This window comes from Cetorhinus maximus, chromosome 6 (genome assembly GCF_964194155.1).
Source record: "Cetorhinus maximus chromosome 6, sCetMax3.hap1.1, whole genome shotgun sequence".
In the NCBI taxonomy this organism is placed as follows: Eukaryota; Metazoa; Chordata; class Chondrichthyes; order Lamniformes; family Cetorhinidae; genus Cetorhinus; species Cetorhinus maximus.
The window spans coordinates 33,896,181-33,909,867 of record NC_135884.1 but is presented as its reverse complement, the minus strand read 5'-3'; the positions used below and the strand labels follow the sequence as shown (position 1 = coordinate 33,909,867).

Genomic DNA, 13,687 nt, shown 5'->3' with positions numbered 1-13,687 from the left:
GCCCTAAACATCTCCTTTCCACCATAGTTGTCCAACCCTGCTATACCTCCAGTCCTTCACCAGATGGCCTTGAACAGAGATCCATCCACTCCCTCCATCACCAACATCCTATTCCTTCTGGCTGAACCTCTTCTCACATTGAGCAACTTCTCCTTTGACTCCACACTTAAGTGTGTTAGCTGTGGCACAGTTGGTAGCATGCTTGCCTCAGAGTCTGAAGGCCATGGGTACAAGTCCCACTTCAGAGACTTGACCACTAAAACCTATGCTAACATTCCAGTACAGTTCTAAAGGAGCGCTGCACTGTTGGGAGTGCTGTATTTCAGGTCAGCTGTTAAACCCAGGCCCTGTCTACTCCCTCAGGTGAAATATTCAATGGCAGCATTATGGAGAAGAGCAGGGGAGTTATCATGCTGTCTTTGTCAATACTTATATGGTGGAGCAGTGTTACTGTCATTGGACAAGTAATCAAGAGGCCCAAGCTAATGCTTTGGAATTGCAGGTTCAAATCCCACTTGAGCAGCTGGTAGAATTTAAAATTAAATTAATAAATATGGAATTATAAAGCTAACCTCAGTAGCCATGAAACTTTCATCAAATGTTGTAAAAACCCACCCTTACCTGGTATGCCTACATGTAACTTGAGGTGCACAGTGATGTGGTTGACTCTTAACGGCCCTCTGAAATGGCGTAGCAAGCCACTCAGTTCAAAGGCAATTAGGGATGCTAGGATTCTTCTATACCATGATTAACAAGGGCTTCCACCCTGTATGTTCCATTTCCCATCATTCTGCTGTCATCCCTTTCCCCCACCCCTTCCCAGAGCATCGATAGGGTCCCCCTTGTCATTACCTTCCAACCCACCAACCTGCACATTTAAAGGATCATTCTCCACCATTTCTAACACACTCATCATGATGCCACCACCAATAACATCTTCTCAACCCCTTCCCTTTCAACATGCCAAAGGGACTGATGCTTCCATGACACCCTTGTCCTCTCCTCGATCACCCCTCCCCTTCCCACAGCACTTTCCTATGCAAGTGCAGGAGATGCAACATCTGCCCTTTTACTTCCTCCCTTCCCAATATCCGGGGCCCCAAACACTCCTTCCAGGTAAAACAGCAGATCACATGTACTACTTTCATTTTAGTATACTGTATTTACTGCTTGCAGTATTTACAGTGGAAAGACCAAATGCAGAGGGGAATGCTTTTCAGTGACTCCAAAATTCTGATCACCCACCGTTTTAACTTCACACCTCATTTGCACTCTGACCTCACTGTCCTTGGACTCTTACATGTTCTAATACAGCTCAGCGTATGCTCGAGAAATAACACCCCATCATTCAATTAGTCACGTTACAGTTTTGAGACTCAACATGGGACTTCAGCAATTTCAGGCCATAACCTCTGCCCCCATTTCTTTGGGTGCCAACTGTTGGTGATGAATCTGTTGCTCCTATTTAACCCTCCTCTAGACTTTAGACTGTTTGGATGTAATGATGGTTTGGCATAAAACCTAATGTAAACCAGTTAAATGTGATTTTCTTTAGTGGAGTAAACAGCACAACTCCAGTCTTGTGCTGTAGTAAGACCAAAATGCAAATTCTGACATATATTAAAGTTAATGGGATGGGATTTTACAATATTGCAACACAGTGAAGACTTCATAAATCTATAGGCTTTGGAGGTATATCAGAAGCCTTAGGCCAAATTTTTATGTTCATTATACACTTCAAAATCCAGTAATTTTATTCATTTCCTATTGTCACAACATTGCTTTTCTGGTAAAGACAAATAAGAATTATTTCTTACTAAAGTATTTTATTTTCTTTGGCAGCCATGGCCTGAAGATGCACTTGAACGAGTTGCAAACACCTTTCTAGAAACCCTGGAACTGACATATTTTGAACGTAAAGAAGTTGTTCCTATTTGTAAATTCTTCCACACATCTGTTATTGAACTATCAACAAAGTGAGTCTGCAATATTGGATTACAATTTTAATATCCTGTTCATCTGGAATCTGTTCACAAAATTCTACATACCTTTAGAAGCTTTGTATTAGAAAAGCAAATACACAATGAGTTCCAGTGAGTTGAAAGCTTTTGGTTTCCAGAAAAAATTGGATAGATTTTAACTGGCCAGGTAGAAATTGGACAGTAACACCCAATTAATCATGAAAGGAAATTTTACCTTGTTTCAACCAGTGTTGTTTTTTACATGAAGGCAGCCCAGATGCCCAACTGCAACCATTTGAGGGGACGTGAGGAGCCGACATACTGTCATTGCAAGGGATTGCAACATGTGCCAACCCTGTTGAGCCACTGCTGCTCCTAGTGATCTGCAGGAAAACAGATTGTAGGAAATCTAAGACTAGTTGAAGCCCCTACCCAAATAGTCCACCAATCTTAACAGCTGAGATTGTGGTGCCGAGAGCTTCACAGACTCCTGTGCAAAGGTCCTAGTTGGTGTATCCACAGAGATGACCACACATTTCATGGTTGACAGCAAAATTCTGATGCCACAGGCCAAAAAGCTGCAGGAACTGGAATTAGACTCACGGGCTGGATTTTACAGGATGTCATGGTTCCTGCAACCCCCACTAAAAAGTCAGGGGAGTGTCCACCGATGATACTGCCGGCTGCCTCGCTAGGAGCATTGTTAATTGCTGCAAGATGAGACTTCCGTCCCCTATTCAGAATCACAAAATGGTTACGACACAAATGGAGGCCATTCTGCCCATCATGTGTGTGCTGGCTCTCCAAAGGAGCAATTTACCTCAAGCCACTCCCCTGCCTTCTCTCCATAGCCCTGCACATTCATTCTTTGCAGATAATAATCCAATTCATTCTTAAATGCCTTGATTGAACCTCCCTTCACCACACTCTGAGGAGTGCATTTCAGATCCCAACCACACTGCATGAAAAAGGTTTTCCTGACGTCTCCATTGTTTCCTTTTCCAATTATCTTAAATCTGTGCCCTCTTTTTCTCAATCCTTCTACCAATGAGCACAGTTTTTCCCTACCTACCCTGTCTAGACCTCTCATGTTTTTGTATACCTCTATTGAATCTCCTGTCAGCTTTCTCTTCTCCAAGGAAAACAGTTTGAAAGGCCAAGGAGAGAGAGCATGTTAAAGGGGGCAGGGGGGGGGATGACCTTGGGGGTTGTCTCTGATGGCACAGGGGACACCCCAGAGGTCACCCCCCTCTTGCCCGACACCAGCCTGCGCATAGCAAAAGCTGCTGGGCTACTTGCTTGGCATGGGCCTCCCCCTGCTGCCAGTAAAATAGCGGCTGGGATGTTGCCCTTAAGTGGCCATTAATTAATTGGCCATTAAAGAAGTATTGCTGCAATTTTAAAGGGCTCTGGTGAGACCACACCTGAAATAGTGTGTGCAGTTTTGGGGTCCATATTTGAGGAAGGATATACTTGCATTTGAGGCAGTACAGCGAAGGTTCACAAGATTGGTCTCTGGGATAAAAGGGCCATCCTATGATGAGAGGTTGAATAATATGGGCCTATATTCTCTGGTGTTTAGAAGAATGAGAGGTGATCTCATCAAAACATACAAGATTCTGAAGGGTCTTGACAGGGTAGACACTGAGAGGCTGTTTCCACTGGTTGTGGATCTGGAGTACAGGGGCACAGTCTCAGGATAAAGGGTTGATCATTTACGATTGAGATAAGGAGAAATTTCTTCATTCAGGAGATCTTTGGAATTCTCTGCTCAGAGGGTTGTAGATGCTCCATCAATCAATACATTGAAGGCTGGGGTATACACATTTTCGGTCTCTCAGGGAATCAAGGGATATGGGAAGAAGACTGGGAAGTGGAGTTGAAACCCAAGATCAGCCATGGTTGTATTGAATGGCAGAGCAGGTTTGATTATCTGTACACTCCTATCTCTTGTATTCTTGTCTTCTTATTCCTGTCAGGCAGCTAAGTGTGTTGGCAACTTGTAAATATTCCCCAGGAGTTAAATTTCCCCAGGCCTTAAACTTGGGGTTACAAATGCATTTTGTCCACCAAACCCACTGGGAGTTAAAATCAAGCTCACTGTTTTTCTTCAATTAGTGACTCTGTGAATAAGAATTAACAGTTTGGTATAAAAACAGAAAATACAGAAAAAACTCAGCAGGCCTGGCAACATCTGGGTCAGCCAGACCTGCTGAGTTTTTCCAGCATTTTCTGTTTTTATTTCAGATTTCCAGCATCCACAATATTTTGCATTTATTTAACTGTTTGGTAGTTTAGCCTGTTTGAAAAAAACTTGTGTGACTGATAATTGTATTCAGAGATGGCATGAATGCATAGAATGAATAGTGGAAAACGATGTGTAAAATTTGAGACACTATACAGGTCTGCTATTTGTTACGGACAAATTATTACAACTATTTAAGCCAGGCTTGGCAATTAAAGCAGGCTTTTGTGTTGAGCGTGAGAAAAGGATTTATAAAGCCCAAATTTTAATGTCAAACCTAATCCAAGTCTGGAATATAGCAGAATGCATCTCCCTTGAGGAGGCCACTTTGCCTTGAGTATAACTCCAATATGGAGTGTGGATTGGTTTAAAACATTACAAGTTTTAATGTTATGAGAAAGGTTGCTTTAAAAATGTAGTGACTGGGAGCAGAACCCAATTGTCACAGTGTAAATCACAATATACCAACTTCAATATACCAAGTTCTTACCAACTGCAAATTACACTTTGCATATCTTGGACCACAGTTTTGAGACTTTCTAGAAGATCCAGGCAACTCCTTAGTTTGAAGGAGGGGGTTCATAAAATGCAGCACATGGCCTGCCCGCCACCTAACCCCCCCACCCCGTCACAAATTTTATAGGTGATGGGGCAGGGGCTGTGGTGGAGGCATCAGGTAGCTGGCCCACACATGGGCCTGTTAAGGTCCTTAATTGGCCAATTAATGGCCACTTAAGGGCCTCATCCCGGCCCTACCACTATTTTACTCATGGCAGGAGCACAGGCAGTTGTTGGGCAGAGAGGGGTGAATCTCATTTGTAGGACCCCAGACCCATCGGAAGCAGCCCCCCCACAAGGTCCTAATTCTGCAACCACCCCTAACCCCCGGCCTCTCAAATCCAACCCCCATCTGCCTCACAACCTTGTCGGGACTTGCCAGTCTGGCCCCAGCAATAGCCCAGACTTAGCTGTCAGTCTGGGCTCCATAGGCACTTCTTCTTTGGGGACTAGCTGCAGTCCCAACAGTGGCCACCACTCCTGGGCGCTGCTGGGATTACATTGATTCTGGCTATCTGATTAGCCGGCAACTCTCTAAGGTGGGATCTCCTCCTGAGATAGGGGCAGAAGTCTTGCCTTGAAGCAATTAACACTGCCCCAGTGTGGGCAGGCTCCTTCTGACTTTTTAGCTTGGGGGGCGGGGGGTCGGGACCATTGCCTTGTGAAATGCAGCCCATCATCTGGTGAATTTTCTTTTAAGAATTTGACAGCAATGTGAAGTCTCACAATATTTATTTGTTTTAGGTTTCTTCACGAGCTAAACCGCCATAATTATGTCACTCCCACATCCTACCTGGAACTTATTGCTGCTTTCCGTCAGCTCTTAACACAGAAACGTGATACAGTGATAAAAGCTAAAAAAAGATACACAAATGGTTTAGATAAACTGGCATTTGCTGAGTCACAGGTAAGTGAACAAACAATAAATAAATACTTGTAAAATCTCACATTCCAAAATCTCTCATTCTTCATTTAGTTTTAAAATTAATCTGTAATTTAGTATCGTCTCCACCATCACATAAGTACCAATTTCACTAAATGTCATGCTGAGACTAAGAGGCTTTTGTAAATGAGTAGTACCCATACATGATTAATTATGGGCAGAATTTTACGGCCCCATTTCAGCGGGGATGGGGCCGTAAAATGCGGCGAGCCATTATAAACCCCATTGACTTCAGCGGGAACGTAAAATCCCGCTGCCGTAAAATTCTGCCCTATAAGTTTTAATAAGGCAATTAGTTGGGAACAAGGGTAAAAGCCCAATCTACTTACAAGTCTAGGTGCCAGCCATGGCTCAGTTGGTAGTACTCTTGCTTCTGAGTCAGTAGGTTGTGGGTCCAACTCCCACTCCAGGACTTGAGCCCAAATGAAAAACGACAATGCAGTACTGAGGAAGTGCTGCACTGTCGCAGGGGCTATCTTTCGGATAAGACATTAAATCATCTGCCCTCTCAGATGAACAGAAAAGATCCCACATAACTAATTTGAAGAAGAGCAGGGCCATTCTCCCCGCTGTCCTGGTTAATATTTATCCTTCAATAAACATCACTAAAAGCAGATTGGCTGGTCAACACATCACTGTTTGTGGGAGTTTGTTGTATGCAAATTGGCTGCCGCATACAATAATGATTACACTTCAAAAGTATTTCATTGGCTGCAAAGCACTTTGGGTCATAGGATGGTTGTAAAAGACACTACACAAATGGAAGTTTTTCTGAAGAAATAGATTAGGGCCGGGATTTTACAGCCCCGTTGCGGGCGGGACCTGCCGCGGGCAAGGATACACCCCAGCCAGAAGTCCATTGACTTGCGGTGGGACCGGACGATTCCGGTGGCAGGCAGGTGTGGAAAATCCTGCCCTAGGTGTTAGTCCATTGTTCAGAATTTCATGATTGAAAACTCTCATAAATGTTTCCCTTTAACCGAAGAGTGTTCAGGTAAGTGCAAGATATTTTGGAATTGGCTTCTGTCACGTGGCAGATACTATAGTGAGTTTATCACTAGTTTATAACTGCCCATAATTTTGTCTATACTTTTACTGAATATACACTAAAACAGATTCACACTTAATGTATGTTGTTATATGGAAATTAACTTTGAAAAATGTGGTTTGACATCAGCTAAAATAGGGATGTTTACTACTGCTCAAGTTTTAAATGTGTCTGCTGGCTTCTCAGCCATACTGTATCAGCTCAACTTCACAAACTCTCCCCAAACCATTTTTACGAGAAAGCTTTTCACATTTATTAATTTCAAAAGGTTTCTAAGAATATAAATGATTAAAACATTAACATTTGTATAGATGAGAACAGAGCTAGCCTCTCCCTTTCCTAAAGTATGACCCATGGTGGAGTATGGTTCCATAGGCACTAACAACATTCCAGTATCTCACCCAAATGGTATTCACTGTGTATGAGCCTAGATAGTGAGCAATGGTAGGTAGGTTTTTCAATTGCTGACAATATCACAGATGATCCTTGCGAATCAGTGGAAAGCAATTTGGAGTGGAAGACTTGGATGGCTATTGTCTCCTCCCCTTAACCCAATACCCCAGAAGCTATGTAGCACCCATAGCTGCCCTGATTGAGACCACTTAACTCAGCATGGATTAGAAATTGAACCTGACAGCTTCTGGATTGCCATGCACTATACCAAAAAGTGGGATGCATTTATCATTGAGCCATCAGAGGACCCTGTTGAATGAAATATTCACTGCCTTTACTATTATATACATAACAGACTTTTACTTCCTTTGAAATAAATGTAGGGAAAACTTTATTTTTGTAATGTAAAACTCAAGTGGGTATAATACTACTGGTTGTCTAATTAAAATAAAATGAGAATTCAGTGCTATGTTTTTGTAGGTGGGTGAGATGAAGTTTGAACTGATGGAGCTCCAACCAAAACTGGAAATAGCCAAAGTCGAAAATGCACATATGATGAAGGTAATTCCAAAATGAAAATCAATTTACGCCAGGGGCTGGATTTTCCTCTGAGTTAGCAATGTTTTAAGGGGAACTTAAAAACTGTTAATGTAGGAAACTAGAGTGGAAATGTCTACTGCCTCAAAACAGTGAGCCAAGCATTGCATCAGAATTTTCCTGCCAAAAAATTGACCATCCCTTTAAAAAGCTTGGTGGGAGCCACATCTAAATGAAATCAAGATGGGGCAGAATTTTGCCCTTGATGGGTGGGCGGGCCCCACCGGCTCAGCGGCGGGCAGGCAGCTGTTCGCCGCTGCCGAAACAGGCCCCGTCGTCATTTTAAGTGGGCGGGCCAATTAAGGTCCGCCCAGCAGGCCGCCCGACGGGAAGCGCTATGGGCTTCCTGTGCAGGCGGGGGAGGGGAGGGGGGGGGGGGGGCTTCCCCAACTGTCAGAGTGCGCTCTTTCGCGCATGTGCACATCTCCCTGAGACTAAGTGCTATCTCAGGGAGATCGGTGAAAGGTTTATAAACTTCAAAAATAGAAAAATAAAAAAATTATTAACATGTACCCCTCATGTGACAATGTCACACGAGATGGGACATGTTAATAAAAAGCACAGAAACTTTATTAAACTTTTTTAAAACAGACATGAAACCTCATCCCGCCAGTGGATGAGGTTTCATGTTTTTTCAGAAGCCCGCTAGGACTCCTGGCCTGCCCGCCAACCTTAAGGTTGGATGGGCAGGGCCTTTAATTGGTTTAACTACCCTGTCAATGGCCTCAATTGGCCATTGACAGGTTGGCGGGCGGTCAGCTAATTTCGCTGTCCACCCGCCTTCCTGAATATTTAAATGGGGCAGGATGATGTCGGGGGTTTCCGGGATGTCCGGGAAACCCCCAACATCATCCCGCGTCATTTTTGCGTCGGCGAGCGGGCCCCGCCCCCAGCTGTATTTAACTCCATTGGCCCATTTCCCTGAGCATGCCTCTAAATTAAACCGCCACAATATAAATGACAAAAGGAGTGCCAGCAAAATATCTCTCAGATAGATACTGCTTGGAGGAGGACACTTCATAGGCTACTGAAGGCTGGTGTTACTTGGCCTGCATAGAGACCTATTTAGCACTTTAGAGCATCTGTCCAGATTTTTGTTGTTGCTTTTTGTCAGATAAGTAGCAAGTAAAACTCCAAATTCGGGAATGGATTCCCCAATTTTTCCTAAACATACAAATGGACTGAACAAAATTTACAGGCCAAGGAGATTATATGTGAACTTCTCTGAATGTTATTGTCTCAGATTGTAGAATCATAAAATCAAGAATGATACAACACTGAAGAAGGCCATTTACCTGTAATAAAAACAGAAAATGCTGGAAAAACCCAGCAGGTCTTGTAGCATCTGTGGAGAGAGAAACTAGGTTAACGTTTCAAGTCTGTATGACTCTTCAGACTCGAAACATTAACTCTGTTTCTCTCTTCACAGATGCTGCCAGTCCTGCTTAGTTTTTCCAGCATTTTCTGCTTTTAATTCAGATTTCCAGCATCTGCAGTATTTTGCTTTTATCTTAGCCATTTACCTGTGTTGACTCCCCTGTTCTTTTCCCAAAGCCTGCAAATGTTTTCAGTTCAATTATTTATCTGATTCCCTTTTGAAAATTGCTATTGAATTTGCTTCCACCATCCTTTCAAGAAGTCTATTCCAGATCATTTCAACTTGCTGTATAAATAAGATGTTTTCTCATGTCATTTTGGCTCTTTTTCTAAATACCATAAATCTGTGCCCTCTGGGTACCAAAGCTTCTGCCACTGATCTATCTTCTCCTTATTTGCTGTTCATGATTTTGAAAACATCTATCAGATCCTAACCACCTCAGCTCTAAGAAGAACAAACTCTTCACTGGCTGGAGTCATACCAAGCAGGAAGAAAGATGGTTGAGGTTGTTGTCGGCCAATCATCTCAGCCCCAGGACTTTGCAACAGGAGTTTCTCAGGGCAGTGTCCTATCTCCAGCTGTTTCATCAATAACCTTCCCTCAATTAATTGGGATATTTGCTGATGATTGTACAGTATTCAATTCCATTCATAACTCCTCAGATAATGAAACAGGCTGTGCCCCCATACAGCAAGATCTGGACAATGTTCAAGTTTGGGCTGATAAGTGACAAGTAACATTCGCACTTTGCACAAGTACCAGGCAATGACCATCTCCAACCAGAGAGAATTGATCACCTTCCCTTGGCATTCAATGGCATTACCAAAATTGAATCCTCCATCATGAACATCCTGGGGATTACAATTGGCCAGAAACTTAACTGGCCCAGCCATCTAAATGTTGTGGTTACAAGAGCTGGGAATTCTGCAGTGAATAACTCACTTCCTGATTTTTCATCTAAAAGGCACAGGTCAGGATTGTGTTGGAAACTCTCCATTTGCCTGGATGAGTGTAGCTCAACACCATCCAAAGCAAAGCAACCCGCTTGATTGGCACCTCATCCAGCACTCATCCACCATCTAATCATGCACTCCCTCCATTATTGACACACAGTGGCAACAGTGTGTACCATTTACAAGATGCACTGCAGGAACTCAGTTATGCTCCTTCAACAATGCCTTGCAAACCCATGACCTCTGCTACCTAGAAGAAAGAGGGCAGCAAGTGTAGGTGAACACCATCATCTCCAGGTTCCCCTCCAAGTTGCACACCATAATGATTTCAAAATATATTGCCTTTCCTGCACTGTCGCTGGGTCAAAATCACAAAAGTCCCTCCCTGGGTGTACCCACACTGCAAATATTCTGATCCAGCAGTTGGTAAAGCTGAGTTATTTAAAATCCCAGAGGGAAACTTTAAACAACTGTCATAACCTATATTTTCATTTTTATATGTTTGAGTTGCAGCTCTAAATTCAGGAATCAGATCACCAGTCCTCGAGAGGTTTTATATCAAAATACATGAGACATTTATTAATTTACACAGGTTAAACATATACACAAGGCTACAAATTACTACTATCATAACTTTTAACAAATTCCCAAACTCATCTCTATTAAGGCAACAGCAACCATAGACTTTCATCAGACACCAGGGAAAGTATTTTCACCTTACAGATTCAAAATGAGGTTCATCTCATTTTGGTTCCTGTGGAGACAGCTGTAGGCTTGCAGTTACTTTGATCATACATTGCCTCTGCCCTGCACACACAAATGCCCTCTGATATACCTAGCACATCTCATTGAATGTCAATTCTCATTGTATCACCAGCCCCTTTGAACTCCACCTCTTCTAACAATAAAATCCTTTTCATAGTACCAATTTTATTAGTAATATAAACATGTTGCTTGGTCTCTGTTAGCTAGGTGCCAAATTTCACCCCACTTCTTGAATTCTCTATTCAAAAAAACGCTAATGCACTCTACCTCTCTTACATCTCAAAATTAGTACACATCAAAGCACCCAGACTAGCTGGCTTTAATCCAATTAAGTCACACCCACAGACTAAACCTCTATTTTAAAAGAAAAATATTTTCTAATAATATATACTTTAATAGTTTCATGACAGCAAGGACTGCAGCAGTTCAAGAGGGCGGCTCACCATCATCTACTCAAGGATAATTGGGGATGGGCATTAAATGCTGGCCATGCCAGCGATGCCCACATCCCATGAGCAAATAAAATTCCAGTCCTCATAATATGGACTCATATATACAGATAGCTGTTTAATGATCATGGTATTCCTGCAGTTATGAACTATGCCAGTGAGGCTTCCACAGTGGAGGGGACAACAAATTAAAATTAGATCCATGAAACTACAGAAGTCTCTAAATCAGAATACATAGGCATTTGGAAATCTCATTTTAGGCGCCTGGATAAGGTCAAGCCCTACAATAGTACCTACAATAGTACCTCCAAAATGCGATGATGATAAAAGAGACGGAAAGTCTCACTCTCCACAAAATGAAGTGGGTGCACACTAAGGAGAGAACATGGATCAAGACAGGCAGCAGATAAAGAAAGGAAGACATTATTTATATCTCAATTTTTTTCATGATAGTTGATACACCAAATAAAGTCACTTCACCCCTACCTGTTCTCACCTCCACAAAATACTTCACTGTCAAAGAACTTCACGTCAAATTCCGATCACCAGTCACCCCTGTGCTCGCTGACCTACATTGGCAATGCCTCAATTTTAAAATTCTCATCCTTGTTTTCAAAGTCCTACATGATTTTGCCCTTCCCTATTTCTGTGGCCTCCTCCAGCCCTAAAACCTTTGATATCTGAGCTCCTTTGATTGTGGTCTCTTCTGCTTCTCAGATTTTAATTTCAGCACTGTTAGTGGCCTTCCAATGTTTAGTCCTTAAGTTCTGGAATTCCATCCCAGATCTTTCCTCCTCTGCTGCCGTCATCCTTTAAGGCACTCCTTAAAGCCTACCTCTTTGATCAAGCTTTTGGTCACCTGTCCAAATTTCTCTTTAGTGTAATACTTCATTTAATAATGCTCCTGTGAAATGCCTTGGCATGTTTTACTACATTAAAGGCATGATATAAATGCAAGCTGTTGGTTGTTATCAAAGTCTTCAATCTATTTTTCTCCTAAGATAAAAGTCTACATTTTCCCTGCTATCATTTGGACCCCAAAAATTAGCAAGCAGTGAAATAAACTCTAAACTTTATGTACCAAAAAGTGTTTACTTTGCTCAGAATGATTTATCAAAAGGTGCTAATAAAAATATTCCCCATTTATAACTAAATCTTATCTTTGTTTTACTTGTCTCACCTCTGAGCCGGTGAACTTATTTACTATTGCTCCTAATCTTCTTCTGTGAGATATAGCCTGAATGAGATGACAGTTGGGTGGTGACTGGCTGAGAAAGTTCCACAGGAGCCATGGAGATCTGAGGTGATTCTTATTTCAATTAAGCTATCATTCCAGAAGGGCCAACTTCCAGAAGCCATTTTCTTGCAGTTGCAATGGTGTCTGGAAAGCTCTGGGAAAATATACTGTTTAAAGCACTGCAGCTCTATTAGCTGCCACTCAGACATCCTGGCAGACCGCCACTGTCTCTACGGTTTTCTAAGGCAACAATGTTTATGCCAATGTGAACCTCTGCTACTTATTCACTATCTCAATAATATACATGGAAACTGGATTTACTTCCTTAGGGAAATTTATGCTCCTTAACTATACCTATTTGAAAACCTAACCCCTGAGACTTGGGTCGCTAGACTTCCCAACTAACAGGAGGCTATCCCTTCCTGGAGGAACAGCACTATGCTGCTCTTGCACACCCACATACACATTTTCACTAGTGCCCATTGCCTCTCACCATGAATACTCTTTACATTCAGCAAAAGTTTGTCCCCCAAGTGGATGTTTTTGCATTGGCGCCATGATGCAGTTGATGCAGAAGTAACAGCCACGGAGAAGCTTGATGCCCCAGCAGATTCTGATCTGGAAGTGCCTGGGTGGGAATCAGAGCAGCTGGTCTCTTCCTCCAAAGCACTAACTATGATGTGGAACGCAGAAACTCTTACATTGCCGCATAAACGGTAGCACTGTCCTTTGAAGAAATAACAATATGCATAAGGGTATTGCAGTGCATTGAGAATAAAGCCGATGCACTGCCTATAATGAATATTCCCTAGCTTTTACCAAGCTTCTCTTGGTAGCTCGTCTCCAGCCTCTCCTCTCCGTTTGCTTTGATTTCCAGTGCAGGCTATTAATGCAGGGTGTAAGTTTTCAGTGATGGTGTTCTTTCCCCAGTTGCTGGTTATGGCCCAGCTTTTCCTTTGAAAAGGGAAAGGACAATGTTTATAGAATCTGAATGGTGAAGGCATTTGCCCCATATGAATACATGATCAATATAAATATAAGAGCTAAAGATGCACTGTCTCTTAAGCAAAGTGTCCTTGCTAAATGTGTCTTTGTGGCAGTCATTTTTTTGCACGCATTTCTTTAACCCCCGGATGCTGACAGAAAAAGAGTATGAGAGG

The 13,687-nt window shown here is 42.5% G+C and overlaps 1 protein-coding gene across 1 annotated transcript in view; it reads left to right on the top strand.

Annotated features, from left to right (window-relative positions):
• Window positions 1-13,687, top strand: part of dnah12 (dynein, axonemal, heavy chain 12) — a 349,430-nt gene that overhangs the window by 248,699 nt on the left and 87,044 nt on the right. Inside the window, exons 45-47 of the mRNA XM_078543543.1 lie at window positions 1,843-1,976; window positions 5,509-5,671; window positions 7,629-7,709. Coding sequence (XP_078399669.1) covers window positions 1,843-1,976; window positions 5,509-5,671; window positions 7,629-7,709 — 378 coding nt within the window. The remainder of the gene's footprint in view (window positions 1-1,842; window positions 1,977-5,508; window positions 5,672-7,628; window positions 7,710-13,687) is intronic.